This window comes from Copadichromis virginalis, linkage group LG16, assembly GCF_057382275.1.
Source record: "Copadichromis virginalis isolate Kocher_CV1m ecotype Utaka linkage group LG16, C_Virginalis_male_GT1.1, whole genome shotgun sequence".
NCBI classification, from domain to species: domain Eukaryota; kingdom Metazoa; phylum Chordata; class Actinopteri; order Cichliformes; family Cichlidae; genus Copadichromis; species Copadichromis virginalis.
The window spans coordinates 28,902,128-28,923,735 of NC_140633.1; the positions used below are offsets into that span (position 1 = coordinate 28,902,128).

The following is a 21,608-nucleotide window of genomic DNA, read 5'->3' on the forward strand; positions in this document are numbered from 1 at the left end:
AGGGTCGCAAGAAGCGTGTGGAAAAACCAAGGCGCAAAATAACTGCCCATGAACTGAGAAAAGTCAAGCGTGCAGCTGCCAAGATGCCACTTGCCACCAGTTTGGCCATATTTCAGAGCTGCAACATCACTGGAGTGCCCAAAAGCACAAGGTGTGCAATACTCAGAGACATGGCCAAGGTAAGAAAGGCTGAAAGACGACCACCACTGAACAAGACACACAAGCTGAAACGTCAAGACTGGGCCAAGAAATATCTCAAGACTGATTTTTCTAAGGTTTTATGGACTGATGAAATGAGAGTGAGTCTTGATGGGCCAGATGGATGGGCCCGTGGCTGGATTGGTAAAGGGCAGAGAGCTCCAGTCCGACTCAGACGCCAGCAAGGTGGAGGTGGAGTACTGGTTTGGGCTGGTATCATCAAAGATGAGCTTGTGGGGCCTTTTCGGGTTGAGGATGGAGTCAAGCTCAACTCCCAGTCCTACTGCCAGTTTCTGGAAGACACCATCTTCAAGCAGTGGTACAGGAAGAAGTCTGCATCCTTCAAGAAAAACATGATTTCCATGCAGGACAATGCTCCATCACACGCGTCCAAGTACTCCACAGCGTGGCTGGCAAGAAAGGGTATAAAAGAAGAAAAACTAATGACATGGCCTCCTTGTTCACCTGATCTGAACCCCATTGAGAACCTGTGGTCCATCATCAAATGTGAGATTTACAAGGAGGGAAAACAGTACTCCTCTCTGAACAGTGTCTGGGAGGCTGTGGTTGCTGCTGCACGCAATGTTGATGGTGAACAGATCAAAACACTGACAGAATCCATGGATGGCAGGCTTTTGAGTGTCCTTGCAAAGAAAGGTGGCTATATTGGTCGCTGATTTGTTTTTGTTTTGTTTTTGAATGTCAGAAATGTATATTTGTGAATGTGGAGATGTTATATTGGTTTCGCTGGTAAAAATAAATAATTGAAATGGGTATATATTTGTTTTTTGTTAAGTTGCCTAATAATTATGCACAGTAATAGTCACCTGCACACACAGATATCCCCCTAAAATAGCTAAAACTAAAAACAAACTAAAAACTACTTCCACAAACATTCAGCTTTGATATTAATGAGTTTTTTGGGTTCATTGAGAACATGGTTGTTGTTCAATAATAAAATTATTCCTCAAAAATACAACTTGCCTAATAATTCTGCACTCCCTGTATATGTCATATCAAAACAAGCCCACACCTGCAGTTGTTTCAGTTTTTCACTGGTGTTTCCTGTCAGCTGGTCAACCTCACATCCATATCAGCCAACCAAATGACAAGTTCCTCCCTTTGTGCTTCAAATCCCTCCCACTCTGAGACAAGGAGCTGAAAGAGATCGAGAAAAGAGTCAATTATAAAGAAGAGAAAAGTGAAACCCTCCTCAGAAGGTCTGACTCGCATACCTGCAGTTGACCTGTGATGGATTCCAGTTTGGCGTTCACGTCATCCCTCGCCGATGCCAGCAGCCGAGTCTGCAGGGTGCCCTGGAAGAGCTCAGTTAATGTTCGACTCCTCCTGGTCAGGCTCTCCAGCTGGATGAGCCGAGGTCTCCCCTCTCGCCGCTGCCTCTGAACACAGAAACACAAATTGCATCTGAAGCAGGAGGTGCAGATTTTTTTGCTATTCTTTTCTAAATCCAGGCTAGATCACGTGGAGGTATTTGGAAAACTTTTTTGGCCAGCGGACAACTGTTGTCTTGCAGAAAGTCAAATCAAACATATGCGATACACAATCAATTCACAAGAACACATAAAAAAATAAGTCCAGTTCTTGCCTGATTTCAAGTGAAATCTGCATCAAAACAGGGTGACAGAAGTAAAACGAGAGCACAAAGCCTCACTTTTTACAAGCCTGCTATTACAGTTCTCCTCTATGCAGACGACTTTCCTGTTTTCAAGGCACAACTTGGATCTGCTGTACGAATCTTATGGATACACACTAAATGAAACAATAGTGTGCATGACTCCAGATTCTGATCCCTCATCCTAATATGGTCCCAACATAGCAACAGCAAGAAAGCAAATGTTGAGGCTTCAAAATACAAAGTCCATAAACCAATGGCTGACATGGGTTTTATCATAAGGGTGATAAATATACAAATTTCAGTCTGTCTTAGAGATTTGATGTTCATTTACCTGCAGATGCACTATACGTACCTGCTCCATGGTTTTTCACAACATTTTGCACATCACTATTTAATACAGGAAGTAGGTGAACTAAAACAAGTCATCGTTCTTTGTGAGAGGACCATATTAATGAAACCAACCTCAATGACATCATAGGGATCCCTAAAGATGCTCCTGCTGCTTTTCTTCCTCCTCATCCTAAGCTTCCTTCTCCTTGTCCTCGCCTTCCATCCAATTGTAATTCAACCTAATTGTGTTTCTCCCCCTCCTCTTCCTCATTTTGTTGGAGCTGTGAACACAATTAATGTGAATCTGGATTAATTTGTGCAAACAAGAAAAATCTACAGCTTTTTGGTCAGAGGTGCTCTTGTGATTTAAGCCGGGTAGAGTAGATTTATGTGTTGATGCTACCTGCTTCAGCTCTGGCTGCTGAGTGATATTTACACCCTGGCTGGACTACAAACTTTAACCATGTGCTGAACTTTGGCCCGGCGTTGATACCTCTTGTTAGTATAACGACCTCTTCTTAGCTTGTATGTATGATGGTGGATAAATGAAATATATAAAAAAATTAACTATATTACAAAAGAACATCTATCTTGGAAACATCAAATGACCGGAGCATAACTTGTCAACTAGTCCGAAACTAAGTTATGCAGGAACAGTCAAAGACACACCTTCTCATGTCACATTTCTATTCATTTCTATATAATTCGATTAGACAATAAAGAGTCATCTAATCTAATTATTCATTCAAAACACTTATGCATAGCTGTATTTTATACAGCTCATACAGAATTCAAAGTACAGGTTCATGTGAGTATTTAATGTACGGCTCAGATCTACAGAATTTCAAGAGTTTCTAGAGCAGACACAGAGCTCACGTCACAACAGGCTTCAGGCGCCATTTTAGTGACTTTAACAATATATTACATTTTAATTTCGGTCTAGCTGACATTAGGTTATGTACGCAGCACGCAATTGAACCACATATTTTAGAAGCCAAAGGTTCAAATTAGCTGGGAGCAGCTTCACTTAATTATAACAGTGGTTTTGTTAGGAAAACCGTTGGATACTAAATTGCGTTGACCTCAACGGCTAACGTATCTAGCTAATCGCTACTGTTAGCACAACATTAACAGCAAGCTACAATGACGAGTAACAAAAACAAAACAGTAATAAGGTTTTAATGAAAATGTTTTACCTTTTCTAACAGTCCCAGAATCCACAGCTTCAAAGTCCAGCAGGTACTGAAGACTGTTATCCGTTTCGCTGTCACCGTCCGTGAGTTTTTTTTTCCCGAAGGTCAAGGCCCGCCGCTCGCACACCCTGTCTGCGCATGCGCATCCCAACGACTGACCCCCTCCGTCCGCTCCCGGGAGGTTACAGTATGACCTGTTCTGACGTCACTCTCTCGCTCCCTGTCATTTATTTGGCTCGAAACACATATTAACAAATTGATCAGTGATGAACAACTACTCAGATCATTTACCTAAGCAGTGTGCTTTGTCAAAACGAAGTCTGTGTCCATTACACTGACATTCTGTTCTGCAATTGTTATTTACTTGTATTTTATAATTTGACTTTACATACTGCTGGGTGGTTTGTAAAGTTTACAATAACTAGTATTATCATTATGCTATATTTTCAAAAATATATAATAATCTCAAAAGTAATGCCTTGGAGTAGAAAATAGTAATGCTTTATTAAAATTTAAAACTAAAGTACAGTATTTGAATGTGTGTATTGTGTCTATTGTTTGCAAATATTTCTAACTTTTATTTGAATATTCAGTTTCCTACCATCTTCTCTTAAAGGGTAATTGCCAGGTATCCCGCCCTTCCCCTTCGCACACACATGCACACAAAGAAAACACACAGTATAATTCACAGCCTCATTATAGTGAATAAATATTTATGCCATTTACACCATCAAACTTAGATTGCTAAGGATAAAGAACCTTTTGTTCTTTAAAGAACCATTTGTAATAGCTGAAGAACCATCCACAAAATAAAAAGGTTCTTTGACGTATGATGGTTCTTTAAAGAACCATGAAGACATCTGAAGAACCATTTAAGAACCATAATTTTTCTGAGTGCATGTTACTGGGTAATTCTGGCATGCCGCATTCAAAACACTCATAATTGTGAAGATATATAATCTATGATTGGAGCATACGGTTTTTCCTGGCATAGTAAACAGTACGGTAGCACAGGCATTTGTAGCGGTCGTCTTGGAAAGAATAGCACTGTTTATCCTGGTTAAACAGCAACAGGTGCAGCTTGAGGACACCCGGATGCAGCAGGGTGTGCTCCTCTGCGATGCGACAAACAGTAAATAGTTGTTAGCGTCACTGCTTTTACCTCAGAGGCTTCTGTTTCCAGATAAATAAACGAAGAATTATAACAAACATGTGAATTCATTGTTTCCTAATTAGAAAACAAAATGTTGAAATGAATGATAACAATAATAATAGTTATGTTTATGGAAAGACAGCATATCAGAAAGTGTAATCAATTTCAAAATAAGCTCCTGGTGATATACGCTATTATGAAAACCGAGATGTGCTCTAGTCTTAAAATTGGCAGTTTTCTCAATAGAGTTTGGTGTGAGTGGCGGTCTTCTTTCAAACAGCTTCTTAGCTAGATTAACTCAGCGACACCTTACCTTTCACAATCTCATTTCATCCACTGCTTGTAATTTTTTTTTAAAAAATTAAAGAAAAAATAAATCCATTCCACTTTCCCACTTTTCTTTAAATCCTCTCAGTATTACAACGTGTTCGTCATATGGATACGTCAGCTGCCAGCAGGCAACTTAGGCATGCGGTTACTGCTCACCTTTCCGGGATGTGTTGGAGCATTTGCACAAGGATCTCGTGTTTGCTTTGGCAAGTCCTGCAGCAGGTAATGCTAGTAATGATTAGCTGAAAAATGCATCCACATGGATTTGATCCTTTTTATGGAGTTATTTCCTGAAACACGTTTGAATTTCAGACTGTGGGGATGTTTTCTGAGTCTTATTCCAGTCAATAAGTTACCAATCAGATCAGAAAACACATCAGTCTAAACACATATTCAAAAATAAATAAGAGAAAACAAAACTTGGAAGAGTTTCCCTGTACAATGACACAATGAAAATATTTTACATTTTCATGGTTTAAGATGATTATGTCAAGCATTGGTATGGCCATCTTTCATCACAGTCTGAACTCTCTTAGGCAAACTTTGTTGTAATTTCTTTTAATAACCTTCAGGAATAGTTCTCTGGGATTCTTAAAGGACATTAAACGCTCTTTTTGGATGTTGGCTGGCTCTCTGTGATCTGGGGAGGCCAGTCCGATTTGTCATCCAAGTATTCTTTTACTGCATGAAGACTGTGTTTTGGATCATTGCCATGGGGAGAAATAAAGTCATTACCAATCAGCTGTTTCCCATTAAAGATCAAAGTCCCCACTGGCTGAAATCCTGCCAGGGCAGAGACTCCATTGCATCTCACAGATGGCTATATACACTGTTTTACCTTTCTCCTGGCCCTCTCTACACATACTGATGATGATTTGAACCAAAAATTGAATATCTGGGTTCATCACTACATCACCCTTTCCCTCCAGTTTCCTCTTCCTTAAAAAATGGCTTCCTGACAGCCACCCTTCCACCGAGACAATGTCTAATGAGGCCTCAGTGAACAACTGAAATTCAGCTGAAGGACCAGATGAATCTCTCAGATCTTTTCTGGATCCCATATTTTAAGGAATAACATTCTTGCTGTTTTTTATGCCAGTCTGTGTTAGCTTTGGAATTTTTAGTAGATTTGGCTAAAGAAATGTTTTTGGGACAGACTGCTAATATTAAAGTGCCTAAAGATACAATTTAAACACACTTCTTTGCTCAGTTTTCTGTTATATGTAGACACAACACTGGTTCATCCTTTGAGTTAGGTGCCTTTTTATGCTTAAATAGAGTATAAAAGTAGCTATGTCCAGAGAACTTTCAGAAAGTCTGGAGAACACCCGCTAAACACCACTTTGAAAATTACAAGAAAGACAGGCTAAATGGAAGCAAAATATAACGAAACGAGGGGTAGCTGAAGGTTTTCCCACAGTACTGTATGGTAGCAGGAAAGCACAGGTGTATTTGATAGCTGCATTTCACGTGGGGGGAGGTCCTGTTGTTGTGCATGCTGGTTGACCTTCATGGTTTACTGGGCTGTGATAAAGGCTTACAGTGCTTGGACAAACAGTTTGTCAGAAAATTAAGACAGAACTATTCTGATATACGTTTTTCCACATATTTTTCCATGATAAACATCAATAGTTCTTTTTCCAACGCTCTCCAATGTGAGAATTCTATGCTTTGCACTTTTATATCACTGTAAACTGAATATATCTTCAGGTTTTGGACCTGCTGAAAAAGATGTCACCGTGTACCACGATATGGTGAAAGATTTTCAATTTGTTACTGTACGAGTGTGTACCTATGAAAACAGTCTTCTGCAGCACTTCTACTCTCCTCGAATTCCCCTAACACACCATAACAAATATCCCAGCGTCTCTTTATGTCTTTTCTGGCTGCTTTCCATCAGGAAACACATTTACCCACCCACACTCAGTTTCACCAGCAGCTGCACGCCTTCTGTACATCAACAACAATTCAAGATCACATGCTGTGAATTATTTATTTATAAGGACATGACACACAACAATCAAAAACAATTTAATCAGATTGCTTACAAATCATTGTATATTGCAAAAGTCTAATCATATGGGTTACTTGACTGAAAATAATCAGCTACAATTAAAGCTGCACATTATCCATAAAACAAGTTCACTTGACCCAACAAGTCAGAGACCATGCAGAATAAACCTAACGTAAGACCAACCTTACTGTGAAGCAAATTCTTTAAAATCAAGAAAAAATTCAGATTCCCATCTGTATTTGAAAAACCTTGACACAAACGACTTATACAGAGATAAATGAGGGTAGCGAGAATGACTGCATATGATATACTGTACATATCAGTGCTTTAAATGACGTTTCAAAAATAGCTTTTTATCAAAAAATTCTGATCTTTTTACACACACACGCACACAAATGAGATTTCTCTAGCTTATACAAGGACACTTATGGTCAGGTTACTGACAATAGTTAATTAAAAGGAAATATTCATCGTACTGCTCACATACTTCATTAATTTCCAATAGGTTTCCACTTTAACTGAATTCAAAATTCAAAGAACTAAATGGGGTACAATTTACAAAACCATCGTTTCTATCTGCACTGTGCTTTTAAAGATTGCTTACAATAAAAAAAAAAAAAGGGCAGCTAGTGAGGTATTTCAACCACACTATAACTTTTAAGTGATATTTTAACACAAATTCAAGACTCTAATAGCTGTTGAATGGAGGATTGTTTCCACCACTAAGAACATTTTTCTTTTACTTTAAATATGTTGAAAAGGAATTTTATTTTAATATATCATACGGATGATAGTTATACAGTAAAACCCATCATAATGAACATTCACAAAAATCTAAATTCACTTTGATCAATCACCAATTAAACTGAAAATATAATATTGATACAGTGGTGAGATTTCTGCAAAAGCCACATTTTCTCAGGAAGATGGACCGTTTCATTATTGAATCTCATAAATGCTTAAAAACAAATTAACTTGCCAAATTCACTGACAAAAGTGTTTCTTGCACACGCCTTGTCTTTCTATGGACCAAAATAAAACCTAACAGTACTTCTCAGAGCAGAAAAATATACAATGTATTTACAGCAGGATATCTTCTATACATTCTAGAGGGAATGATCATTGAGGAAGAATAAAGTATTCGATGATTAACGTGGTTCTGTGTGTCCCTGATTGTCAGAGGAGCTGTAACAAGAGGGAGCTCAACATTGGTTTCAAACCTAAACTGGATGGTGCACGAAAAACAAAAAGATAAAAACATCGTTTAACACAACAGCACCTAAGACGTGAACGACAATCAACAGTGTAATGAAGTACAGAAAAGACTTAACTCATTGCCACTCCCGTTTAAAACTGCATGGTTTCAACAAGGCCCGTACAGATGAGTCTGACCAGAAAATTCCAGCAAATCAGTGATTATCAGCAAATCTAGACATCTACAACTTAAATCTGCACTTACACACATACTGGAGAAGAGTCCATGACACGTTAACTCCTCCCAACTACAGATAATATGTTGATTATTAAGTTTGGTGATATGTCTCTGCTAAAATTTTAAAAATGATACAATATTAAAAGGCAAAACTAAATAAAGCTCCCAGTTCTTAACGTATGAAGGTGTGAACACGTTGATAGCTTATGTGCTTGTCTGTATTGTGCAAGTGGAACTAGTAGCCTTAGAGCGTAGACCAAGTAGAAATAAATGCATTGTGCAGGAATGACTAAAGGAAATTGTAATATTTCTTTTAAAAGAAGGCACAAAATAATAAACTGCTCATTTTAATCAAATTCTCTTGAATACAAGGGATCATGAACTTTAATTTTGTTTCCCTTATAAGAGCTACGTCCTTTTAAGTGATCAAAGAAAAAGTGAATTAGTTTGAATTTCTACTTAAACTAATTAAGTGGTTAGTCTCACTAATCTCTTAACAAAAGGTGACTTATACATACTGTGATAATCTAATATAAATCCTGCAGAAATACCCTTAATAGGTAACAACTTTGTGTCACCGTGCATGTCAGCAGACAGTTTAACCGCTGGAATAAAGAAAAAAGCTCTAAGTGATATTTTTTGAAAAAAAAAAAAAAACTAAACAAAGAGCAAGGGGAAGTAGCTAAAGAAAAAAAAAAATTTAAAAATAAAAATAAAAAATCTACCACCGCCATGGGGGAAGGGGGCATGATTTTCGGGAGCAGGACAAACTTATGTGGCCCCAATTCATTTCAGCTCAGTTGAATCACAGATTTTGATCTTAAAATGCAGAAAAAAATTAACGCGTTCATAAGGAAAAAGTATCAATAACAGTAGGTTTGTGCAGCTCTGGACCACCCAACCCCCAGTGCAGTTGAAAAACTCAGGGGGGGAGTGTACATAGATGCAAACTACATTTTAATAAGTCTAAATATTGCATTAAGCAGCAAGTGTGACTTGATCATTAAGTGTGCAAGGCAAAATGATTGACACAAACATTAAAAATAATGGCAATGGAATTAGAGAATATTAATCTCCTGCATTACACTTTGGTCGCTTAATCTCATAATGTACATTCTGGAGGAAGTTTGACTTTTTTTTCCAAAAGGGGAAATGCTAATTATAGTATGATTATCATTTTTCAGTATTCCTGTTTAAGAAGTTTAGAACGTAAAAGCACAAAATTATAACTGCTTTACACAAAGAAAAAAAAGAAAGAAAGACCCCTCGTTTGCAGTGGGATTTGATTTGGCAAAAACACAGGAAAGACGAGATAAAGTGCCACAGAAATGATGAACAGAAATGAACGCTCCCGCCTCCATTTCTTCAGCCAAACGATTCACTGGTCGAAACGTCAGGGGATGAGTTCAGTTGAGACCTGGTCTCAGTGACTCGGACTAAAGGGAACTCTGAGAATTCTGTGCTGTGTCCTCGAACACTCACTTGTCCGTTGGCAACCGTAAACTGCGAGGAGGCTGCAGATCTTGACGTCTGGAAATGAGATTTGAAGTTCTGTTCAAAGGAGCTTATTTGAAAAGTCTGTAGTATCCCTTGTGAAGAGTCAGTCTTTTTTGAGGGAGAGACCTGCTCCAGAAAGTCCTCCTCAGCTGGGGACACCGCAGAGGGAGGGGTGGTCTCGTCGCCTGAAAAGGAAAACGAGTGCTGGGAGTCCCCGACCAGCAACCCATAGTGAGGTTTCTCTAAGGTGGACCTTAGTGGAGAGCTCATCCCTGATTTGAACCTGCTGGGGGAAGGAAACTGTTTCTCTGTGGAGAACAGAGGCTGTCCAGCTAATGTGGGGTTTTCAGAGACCAAGCTGAGGCTCTGGCTGGTCAGGTAGCTGTCATTCTGGCTGGTCCTCTCCAGTGCTTGCTGGAGAAATTTGGAGTATTCTTGCAAGAGACTCACTTTCTCTGCAGGCGGCTGAGCCTGAGCGCTGGATGTTCCGAGGCTCTCGACCGGACTGCTGTCAGAAACATCGGAGGAATTGATAGATATACTTGAGGTAACCTCTGTGTCAGCCACACTGAAAGAAATGTCTGATTGCCCATTGGCTTTGTTGGAGTAGTGGTCCAACAGTGTCTGAAGAACCTCATCAGGCAAAACATTCTTGTCATGAGGAGTCTTAATCTCTGTGTTCATGGGTTGGGGCTCCAGGATGGTGGCGGGAACAGTTTCGTCGATGACTGTTGACACCACAGTTTGTGTAACAGGTGGCTGAGAGGAGATGCTGCTCGTGTTCAGGCCATAATCCCGGCTGTTGTTAGCCATTGCAGCTTGAAGGTAACGTTTCTTCTTGAGAAACTGCATCGCGTCGTCATAGTTTGTGCTGCTGGCTGCTGGTTTTGTTTGTCCTCCTTGAAGAGTTTCAACTGATTCGAGTTCACTGTTGCCTTCTACGTCTAAGAGGCCTTGCTTGTCCACGATCTCAAAGGTGTACTGTGCCACCTTAGTATTTTCCTCAAAGGAGGGTAAAGTGGACAAGCAAGGAGGAGTTTGTTCAGTCGACTGCTTAAGACTCCGCTTGCGGACTTTCTTCAGAAGTAGCTTAGGAGAAGTTGTTTCTTCCGAAGAGACGTCGCCATCTTGGTGTTGGTTAGCCGTTTCTTCAGGAAGGTCCACAGAGTAGTCAGCAATCACGTACTCATGTTTGACTTTGGAGGACACAGCATATAGAGAAAGACTTCCCTTTTGCTCCTCTTTCTCTTCTGTTTCTACCACGGTAAAAGTGTGCCCTTCTGTCTGGGCAGTAGTGGAAGCTCCTGAACTCTTGTCTGTACACTTTTGGCGCTTTTTCTTGGGCAGTGAGCACTCTTTGGCAACAAAGGGGGGCCCTAAAGAGTCTGCTTCACGTAAAGGTCCGACTTTACCGGCAGTCTTGTTCGCCTTTCGCTCTCTGTTCTCGTGACACATTCTTCTGTGCTTTAAAACCCGGTCTGTTCTGGAAAAGTACTGCAGAAAGAGGACACAATGCATTTATTTTATACATGAACCTTCATTACTGGCTCTAATATTGAGTTCACAATTTTACTCTTCCTGTCTACTCTCTACAGCCATAACGATCTTTAATATAAGCACTAGTGACAGTGTTTTCACACCAAATGTGTTTTTAATCACACAATCTTTTTAGGACGGCAAAAAAAGCTGAATGCCAAAAACACCATTTAACCAGACTAAGTTTTAAGCAGACTCTTTTTAGTCTAAAGGTCTTAAACACAGTATTTAGAGGTTTAATGCACTCAACAAATTCACAGAAGCTGAACTACTTAAAAAATATCTTGTGTAATAACTGTTTAGCAGGCATTCCTATCATTATAAGCAAATTGTTAACATGTCAGCAAATAATTTTAGCCTGACTAAGCAATCAATGACAGTTTACACTGCAATATTTAGTGTTTGTATTCTTTTGTGATAAGTCAGTTCACAGAGTCAAAATAAAAGACAGAAGATCATCCTGTCTCTACCTGTGTTTTCTTGAAATAGGGTGGCGTTTACACAGTGCATTTATAGTCTTACTGACCACTGAAAGCGCTTTACAATCCTCATCCTTTTTCAACACATATTCGTACATGTTTTATATTACAGCCAACCACTGTACCACAAACTATTCAAATACACAAATACATCCACACACAGGAGATCTTCACACTTGTAGTTCATCTGTTCAACTGATGAGTTTGATATGTTCACATATTCTGCTTTCTTTTCAAAGAAAATTACAAGCTAGCTCCAAATGAACTAAAACGCGATACTAAAAACTACGTGAGAATGATCAGTCCACTTACTGGCCAGAAACACAGGAAGGTGCTTAAGGTCTGGACAACTGGACTACACTGAAAATTTACTCCTAAAGCCATGATTATACGAGATGGTCAAGTTGTCATCCCTATTATACTGTTTTGAAATCCACCTGAAGTTTGGGTTGCATGGAAATGGCAATATTATACAGATTGTGTACTCTGCCACATCCCAGAATGCAAGAATGTATTTAGCTAGAACCTCCCACTGACCACCCTTTTCAAAGGGTCTCGGTGTGGTTGTCAGCAGCCGAGCACACATCTTGACATCTGCACAAATGAACCGCACTAAGGGGGAAAATGAGCCAGAGCTCAATTTAAAGGGACCACAGTGTCGTTGTGAAATAACCCAAAGAAAACTAGTTCACAAATTTATTTTTCAAAGTTAGTGAACAGAAGACCAAAAAACCCCAACACATTTTAATTCCCCTTTGTCCGAACCAAAATGACTGAACTAAAGGTTTGAAATAGACCTTTCATGTCTTTCTAATTAAAATATTTACCAATTTTGGACCTTACGAATACACTAATTTACAAGCAATCAAAAGAATAGTACCTGGTGACAATAGTCACATTGGTAGGGCTTCTCTCCACTGTGAGTCCTTTTGTGCCTCTCCATGTGGTACTTCTGGATGAACCTCATCCCACACTCATCACAGCGAAAAGGCTTCTCACCTAGAGACAAGTATTTAAAAAGAAAAAAGTTCAGGCTAACATAGCAATAATTATAAAAACAATTGAGAATTTTGCCAAACTGTTTGTTACTCACCGGTGTGGATCTTCTCATGTCTCTGGAGAAGATACTTCTGAATAAAGCGCATGTCACACTGGCTGCACTGAAACGGCTTCTCACCTAGGTTTTCAGTAACATATATGAAAACCAGTTGTTTTTAGTTTTTAGCTTCCTTTGATGACTAAAAGATCCCCTACTGTCAACATATCTAATTTCACAGCAACATGTTTTACATATTTGTATACATGCCAGGCTTATTCATACCAGTGTGAATGAAGACATGCCTCTGTAGATGGTAGTTGGTTCTGAACGCAGCATTACAGTGAGTACAGACGTGACACTTGGGGTTTGGTATGCCCAATGAGCCATCGTCATTGATGCTGAGAATCTACAAAGGGGGTAAAAAAGAACACATGTAGTGTTGAATTTTCACAACCGTCCCTGGTATTTTAAAAATATAAAAACTCCACAGATGGAATTCACCTTTGCTGGTGATCGCTGCTTCCTTTTTTTCTTCTTGGGACACATTGTCAGATCCTTGATTGCCTTTTTGTCTTTCTTTATATAGACCGCTGGCTCAGACAACTTCAGCTCCTGCTTGATGCTCAACTGTAAAAGTAGGACCATAGTCATTTATACATTGAATATCGCACATGACCTACTTTAAGGGCCACCCAGCCAGCTACCACTTTATCCAGGTCAGACAGGTGCAACTGGGCAAGCAGAGCATAATCAACCAATGTGAGGGCATCTCACCATACAGTTGCCTCAGGCATAAAATACCAGAGGGAAGCCTCAGCCCCTTACAACCCAGAACAGGCTGAGAGATTACATCTGCCAGGTGGCCAGGGACAGCGTTTTCAAATCCTCTGACTGGCATTTTAAAATGTATGTAGCCACTTTTCAGCTTTCTGAAAATAACCTGTCTGTAATAACTACAGACAGACAAACAACACAAACCATACAATTCCAGCTCTTAAAGTTCCCAAGGAGAAGCAATGCTTTAAACCTGTCCCTGAGGGTGAATTCAGATTATCCTCATTATGCTGTATTCTTAGAATAGAAATTACTATTTTAAAGTTCACATTTGCTGCAAGTTTATTCTGATTCAGAAGATCAGAGTGTACAAATATATTGTTTCTGAATATGAACAAGTGGGTCAAAGTGACAGAAAAATTTTTAATTAAAATCTCTGTCATTCATTAAAAAAACAAAACACTAATGCGAGCTCCCTATTTTTGACCAATTTTTAAGAAAATTCCGGCACCTAAAAATAACTAGTGTGAAAGTAGTTTGCAGTATTAGCAGCTACCTAACAGTACTTTTTGTGTGTTAAAAGAACTGATTGCACTGAACAGTCCAAAATGTCAGGCTAAGTCAACATAACATGCATAAAAGCAAACTCACTCTGATCAAGTGGAGACTGTAGATGCACTCACAGAAATGAGCTTATCAAAATCTGATCTACTTCTAAACCAGCGTGAACTCACTGGCATATGAAGCAAGCAGGGAAACTTATTCGTGAGTTTTAGGGGGAAATGCTCTCCCACCTCGGCTCCTCCCTCCTCTTCTCCTCCACCGCTATTCTTCGTCATCTCCTCCTGCATCATCAGCTGCTCTGGAGGGACCAGGTCGTGAGTGACCAGCGAGCTTCGAGTCAAGTCCTCGTCGTCGTCTTCGTCGTCGTCATCCTCGGCCAGCAGAGGGTGGTTAGCCAGCGATCGTTCCCCGAGTGTCATCACCACCAGTCCTCCTCCGCTGCCCAGGCCAACTCTCCCTCCTCCGTCTATTCCTCCGCTGCTGCACTTCAGCAGCATGCCTTCCAGTTTGTCCTCAGTGTTCATCTTACATAGAGTAGCTCTTGAGTCTATAACATAAAAACAAAGAAACACTGTTACAAAAAAACAAATGTAAAATGTACAAATTGAGTAAAATGTATTTAAACTCCCCCAAAAAGGGACATAATACAACTGTAAACTATCATGGATGAAATAATTATATTCACCAAGATCCCTTTTGTGGCCATGAAGGCTCACTTTCCCAAGCATGGATTAAGTCTATTTACAGATTAGAACTTGCTGCATGTGAGTAACTTTTAACTGAGTTTCCCATAAATCATGGTTACTTATTTTTAAACGAGCAAATCGGCAGCTCTTTTCAATCCCCACAACACTGAACCAAAAATAAATATGAAAGAATATAAAAATAAACACCCATGGTGGTATGAAGCCTGGCAACCAACAAAACGAGCTTTAGGGCCCCATTTATAAAACATATAAAACTATCTTAAGTATGCTTAAAGAGAAAAACCTGTTAAAAACAAAACCTTACCACGCACAGAAGTGACCATATCTCAAATCTTAAGTCTAGACTGGAGCGATTTTCAAAGCCACTGGTGTACTTTACAGTTCTGTAATTCTATCCAACCCCAGTCAGTGCAGGAGCAACACATTTCCAGGCTGCTTGTTTGGATTCCTCCACCTGCTATTTAGTCCACTGGATAATATTTGTTGTCTGGATTCACTCTCCTTAACCACCACTATGAGCCTGTTCTCCAAAGAGTTTGCTTTTACCTTTTGCTTCACGGCTATCTCTGATATTTGTAATAGGAGACCCCCCCAGGCCACTGCTGGTAATTTAAGCTGACTTCAGTTTCATAGATTACAGAAGAAAATGAGTTATTTATGGGTTTATTAGAAACTGCTTAAGCAAGGCTTTTTGTGTTAAGCATCTTTTATGAATCAGACATAAGTCCACTATTAGGAATGATCCAAAAAAAATCAACATTAATTTAAAAAACATTTTTGCATATTAAGCCTGAGGATAGGTAGCAAGACTGTTGTTCTACATAGTCACTTATATTTCAGATCCCACTGGTTTTTATTCACTAAAAAACACACACACGCCTAACCAAGCTCTTTAAAAGTAACAGCTACCTCACCAAATTTAAGACTTATGACCTTAAATTTAATTAAGAAGAGCGATTGTGTGTGTGTGTGTGTGTGTGTGTGTGGGGTGGGGGGGTCGGGGTCTGACTACCTTAAAAAACGATTACCAATTGCGGAGTGAAACTATGAAACCATGAGAAGAGAGATTTACACTACACCACGAACAATAGACTATTTAAATCTAAAAACATAAAGAAAAGTCTTGCATACCAAGTCAGATAAGCTGTATCTTTACTGATCTGTAGAAATTGGCCAGTTTGGCGTCTCAGTTCAAAGTTGTTGTGCTTATTTTCAGTCTCTTTTGTTTCTGAGCATGTGAACACATGAAGCATGCCGCCGTCTGTATGTTTACATGCTTGTGTTTTGACGTGCACAGGTACGCTTGCATTCTGCCCTTCTTCCTCCATTTTTTTTTTTGCCTTCATGCAAGTGTAGCAGTTATGATTGTATATATTCTAATTTAAACTCTAAACTCTGTTTTCTAATGTTTTAAAAGAACTACAAGTATATGTAAAGTGATAAACCTACACCGTCAAACCATAAGATAGGCATATTTCTTACAAACACAGCTACATATCGAGAATAGATTATTTCAATCAGCCACCACAGTACATTATACTGTTGTATTACGCCGATGTTGCCTATATTCGGAGTTACATTGCACTCTGATTAGATGGCTGACTAACGTGACAATCACTTGAGCTCAACCTGGCAAAAAGCTAGCTACCGCTGCACTTTGGTTACAGGTTTGACGCTGTTCCTAACACAAACTGAACAATGAAACAGCGGGGCCGGTAAATATCTGTCAGGGTTTTAACACACGCTGACAGCCACTTAGTACCATATGCAAACGCACCCTCTGTGTCGCTTTGGTTAAGTGGCTTTAAGTCGCTTGCTAGATAGGCAGCAAGCTAGCTTGCTACGCTCGTCAAACCTCAAAAACATTCATAACAACAGCAGGAGAAAACACAGGAAGACAGGCGACGGCGTCTTCAAATTAAAAGCTTCCTCAACGCTTTAAGTAAACAATACCGGAACAGGCTTTTAAGTATTTACCATTCTCATTGAAAAACAAACCGTGTAGTTCGTCTGAACCTTACGAACTCGTATTTTTCCGCAACCTTGCAATATAAAGCGCATTACTTGGGACTTTACTTTGAAGGCCCAGAACGGAAGTTCCAATATGCACGCACCTACTTCGCGAGCATTTACGGCCTATTTGAAGCTAGTGAGCTAACCACTAGCAATGTGCTGCAAACATTGGTCTTTCTCTTTTGATATAACATTCGTTTGCAACTGCATCTTCACAGCTGCGGTACCTCCTTATATGTGGCATTCAACAGCAAATTTAAGCTCACACTAAACGACACATGTGACACATAACACAACTTTCCCTTACTTATTAGCAGTGATAACTGGCTTTAGCTTCCTCAGCCACTCTGCTAAATAGGCCACAATCTTCACAAGCTAACGTTCGCTAACCACCTTGTTCTCTACCACGACAAACAATAATACGCGTGAGTAGTGCATATTTGATCTGAAAATAATTGAAAACTTAATTTTATTTCTCCTTACCTACGCGTATTAAGCCCGTTTAGCTGTCATGATTCTTATCCAAGACTACAGTGCAGTGATGGTGTGCGGAATAATCAAATACACCATCATCAGGACATGGAAATTTAAATCTGTCGCCATCTAGTGGTGCACGGTGGTATTCGAGGTGAACGCTGCGCTTCTCATCATGCAACTGATAACGTCCTTTCGGTGCCCTACTTCTGCAGCCTAAATGTTCATCAGTGGTGCCTTAATAGCCCAGTTATTTCTAGACTTTGATCCCATTATTGTTTTGCACCGTTTTTGGAAATGGCAACTTAAAATAAGCGCGCGTTTTTTTCAGTGATTTAATGTCTTTGAATCGCTTGGGTGGTGGGTAACCGTGCTGATCTGATAGGAATATCATGCAGAAATACACGACCTTTTCCGGGGGTTATTAACTGTTGCTCACATTAAAAAGCTGTTTAATGCAGTCATCTCTTCTGTCATGTAGTGTTTGTATTTTCTGAATAAAACAGACTCCCAATTTCTTAACGTATATCGGTCATATAGGTTTAAACATGGATATCTTGCATTTTATGTGAGGAAAGGCGCATATCCTCTAGCCTTATCAGTTACGACCTTGTCTTAATTAGCCCAGATGGAGTATACGTGACAAGAGTTTTTGATGGCATTTGCACACCATCTTCTTTTTATTATAGGATTAATACTTATAAAAAGATGCGCAAGAGGTACCAACCGCTTAGGCTAGTCTGATTAGTAATACAACAAAATAGGAATAAAGCGCGCATCAGGTGGAAATGGAAACATTAAAAATGTAGAATTATATTTTAATCCTTGGACTGACAGCTTGGCCAAAAAGGGGGTTCGAAGGGTCGTGATAAGATGATAGCCTGTCATCCCCAGCCATCTCACACATACGCATGCACACTCACACACGCCGCTGTGAGGAATACTAATCAACCTGTTTGCCGACAAGTGCAGCAGCTCGACGCGCAACTTAGCACTTTTCCATTCTGTGTCTGGAAACATCTGTGCGGGCTTTTATTTTATTGTATTGTATTGGTGAATTTCAAGTGTTTTTTTTTTTTTTGTTGTTGTTTTTTGCCGTCCTCTTTGCAGGAAGCGCGGGTGTTATCAGTCCAGTCTCACCTGTCGCTGCGTCTTCTGATGTGCGACAGGCAGTGAGGGAGTGTGGATCCGGGGAAATACAACCCACTGCTGTGCCGCTTCTAGCAAGGGAAGCCCCCACGCGTTGCGCGCCCAGATCGCCGGTAGAGAGGCTATTCGCGTGGCGGAGTGCGTGTGCATGCGCGTCAGGTTATAAATGTGTGTACTTGAGCACGGCAAAGCCCCAGGCTCCATCCTCAACAGTTGCCACCCGAGCGGCGGAGAGGAGAGGAGGAGAGCGAGAGAGATAGCAGACTGAGTACGGACGGACGCGGAGCTCCACGCCGCTCTGCCCGGCTCTGCTCCTGACATGCAGTCGTTCATCTCTCCGGTGACCAAGGCCATCCTAGTAGCGCTCTTCATCTTCGCCATTCTCCTCATTCTCTATGTGATCCTTTGGTACATTTGCAGAGACGTGGACTGCGACCACGGCATTTGAGGATTCCGTTAAAACGGAGTAACGGAAATATCACAATGGGTCGCACAGAGGAACCAACAGAGCCCAGGGTCATTTTGTAAGTCTGCTTGTCTTCCTTTTTGTCATTTGAGTTATACTCGTGTTGTATTTTTGCTTTTTTAATTCGTGGTTATCTGTGTATCTCTTGTGTCCGTGTCTGCGTGTGTACACGCGCGCATTCCTGTCGCGCGTAATGTTAAATGCGCTCTGGTTAAAAGGTGATGACCGGCGTGCGTCTCCACAGGCACCCGGTTATCCCGAGCCTTTAATGAGCAGAATCCCGGCTTCCTTTCTCCTCAACTTGACAGGGACCATTCATCAATAATCTCTTATGTATTGGAGACGCGCTCTTGGTACTGATGGGGAATTCTCAAAGGTGAAACAATGTCATTAGCGGGGGGGGGGACATCGAACTGGTGTCAAACGGAACACGCAATGAGTGGAGTACGGAGACCGTCAGTGACATTGCGGTAAACTGCGTGGATGTTCCTTAAGGTCAGGAATAACAGTGTTTACCTCAGTTTCCCAGTATTGATTGCCCCCACTCCTCCTGCCGTATATCCGCAGCATTAGTTCATGTTCAGTTCATCCTGATCTCCGAGGATGCTTCACATTGGCATTTTACGTTCAACGAGATAACGGGATTATCTCCACTGGCTCCTGTGCGTCTTATTCCTAATCTGTCTAGTGCCATGTTTCTGCGTCCTTATCATATATGTTCCGCTAATTCTTTTACGCATAGCGCATTTTTAATTCCCCCAGACAACTGTGAGCTTATTTGATTGTTCTATGGCCAGTCTTGGTTTAGGAAGGTGTACTGATATTTACTCTTACACCCACACACATAAATAAACACGCTGCAAATTGGCCAAGCACTTGTCCCTATTGCAGGCACCTTGGCCCCCGTGTATGCAGACTATCACATGCCCCATAAAGCTATTACACATGTGAGATGCCTGCCATTTTCATCATGGTCCAAAGCATTTTATGTTACCTTAACCAACATTCAACTGTGAAAATTAACACATTTTGGATGTGTCAAAGTGAAGGATTTGAAGGACACACCAAGGACATGTTGATTTTTTAAGTGTGAATGCATAGAGAAAAATTCGTGTTATTTATTTTTTCAATCACCTGCAGAGTAGAGTTGATTTGTTTTCTTCACATCTTTGCAACATAAATATATCTTACACATCCTGACACAACAAAAGGACAAAGAAAACACATGACTTGATACTTTGAAATATAACAGAGCAGTGATTACTGAGAGATAATCGCTGACTGCAGCTGACACTCTAGTTTCGCCACTTGCTAGACCACATCACTATTTCTTCCATAAACACCACAGGGATTAAAAAAAAGCCTGAGCATCTCCTCAGCCCAACTCACAAGGAAAGTGCAAGTTTAGGCTTAAAATTTTTAAACCTTCTTATTTTGAGCTATGGTTGCAACACTCTAGTATTTAAATATCCAAGAGCAGCCTAAATGCTGGATGCAGTCATGAGGAAGAAACCCCGCAGCCTCTTAAACTGTTGTGAGTGCTCTCCTGCGGAGAAAAGGAGAGTGGCTGGATGGCAGATGCCCTTTTTGACCGGACAACTAAATGATTTCTGCGAGCCAAAAGCAAATATGCAGCGAGCCTGTGACACCTCTCAACACATGCACACACATATACGTGGCCACACACACAAGCTGAAAACGACAGCTCCAACTCTATCAGCTTCAGTAATGGCATAACAAGGGAAAGAGAAGGAATGGAAAGGTACTTATAATACCTGCTCCAGCTGTCTGTGTCTGTCTAAACTAGTGTCCTGGTTTGTGTATGTGTGTTTTAACACAGAAAGAAGGGTAAAAAAAAAATGTTTGAGTGACTTTGTGCAGTTTTTTTTTTGTAAAGGAAAATGGCTGCATGTGTGCATATGTGTGTGTGTGTCACAGCGTGGGAGGGGGTTAAACACTGACATGCTCCTGGATGACAGATACAAAAAAAGTGGAGCAGGGAGGGCTCAGTGGTAGTCAGTGAGGGAGACAGGTTGTGTGTGTGTGTGTACAGTAGGAGTGCACACATGCATGAGTATGAAATTCACTCAAGTTTATTGAAAATGTGTTCATTCATTGAATACATGTGTAAACCGTGATACTGTAGTGTGCCAACTGTGTACGGGCATAAGCAGTTTATGTAGTGTGTTTGTGTGTGTCTGTGTTGGCAAATTGTTAAACAACCTTATCATACACACTCTGATTATTAAAAAAAGAACAGAATCCTTCCTACATTGTCCAGCTGTTTCTTTAATGAGAATGAGATGAATCATAAGCATCATTTGGAAACAACACAGCAGATTAATACCAGTTTTGTTACACCTAAATTAAACAAATACACTGTAAGAGATGAAAATATATGATAACTCAATCCCTGATTTAAAAAAAAAAAAAGTATCTTTGTGGTGACTGTATCAGCTGTTTTGTTTAAAATTTGTCAAATGTTCCTCACTAAGGTGTGTTTTTATTATCCTAGTCGATGTTCTCGGGTACACCAACACAGCAAACACTGATCTTGTTCTCTTCTGCTTCATTTTAATATTGAAATGGGAGAAGCAGCTAGTTCTAGAATATATTTTCCATTG

General features: G+C 40.2%; 3 protein-coding genes across 4 annotated transcripts in view; 1 reads left to right on the forward strand and 2 right to left on the reverse strand.

Moving 5' to 3' along the window:
* Positions 1–513: 513 nt before the first annotated feature.
* LOC146691019 (uncharacterized) lies at positions 514–3,551 on the reverse strand. Its single transcript, XM_085434299.1, has 4 exons — positions 3,361–3,551; positions 2,297–2,445; positions 1,434–1,598; positions 514–1,356 (listed from the first exon to the last, which is right to left on the reverse strand). Exons 2-4 carry the CDS (start codon positions 2,351–2,353, stop codon positions 1,267–1,269), a joined length of 312 nt encoding a protein of 103 aa, XP_085290425.1. The 5' UTR covers positions 2,354–2,445; positions 3,361–3,551; the 3' UTR covers positions 514–1,266.
* Positions 3,552–6,819: 3,268 nt separating this feature from the next.
* znf148 (zinc finger protein 148) lies at positions 6,820–17,477 on the reverse strand. 2 transcript variants are annotated; one of them, XM_085434303.1, is made up of 7 exons: positions 17,379–17,477; positions 14,406–14,722; positions 13,339–13,464; positions 13,120–13,243; positions 12,892–12,975; positions 12,679–12,797; positions 6,820–11,277 (listed from the first exon to the last, which is right to left on the reverse strand). In XM_085434303.1, exons 2-7 carry the CDS (start codon positions 14,697–14,699, stop codon positions 9,652–9,654), a joined length of 2,373 nt encoding a protein of 790 aa, XP_085290429.1. In that variant the 5' UTR covers positions 14,700–14,722; positions 17,379–17,477; the 3' UTR covers positions 6,820–9,651. The 2 variants fall into 2 exon arrangements, with proteins under 2 accessions (XP_085290429.1, XP_085290428.1); XM_085434302.1 differs by having other exon boundaries at positions 14,346–14,722.
* A 1,002-nt stretch (positions 17,478–18,479) lies between these two features.
* The window catches only part of LOC146691021 (polyprenol dehydrogenase), a 61,470-nt gene continuing 58,341 nt past the window's right edge, over positions 18,480–21,608 (forward strand). Inside the window, exon 1 of the mRNA XM_085434309.1 lies at positions 18,480–19,042. The gene's annotated coding sequence lies outside the window, so the exon portion shown is untranslated. The remainder of the gene's footprint in view (positions 19,043–21,608) is intronic.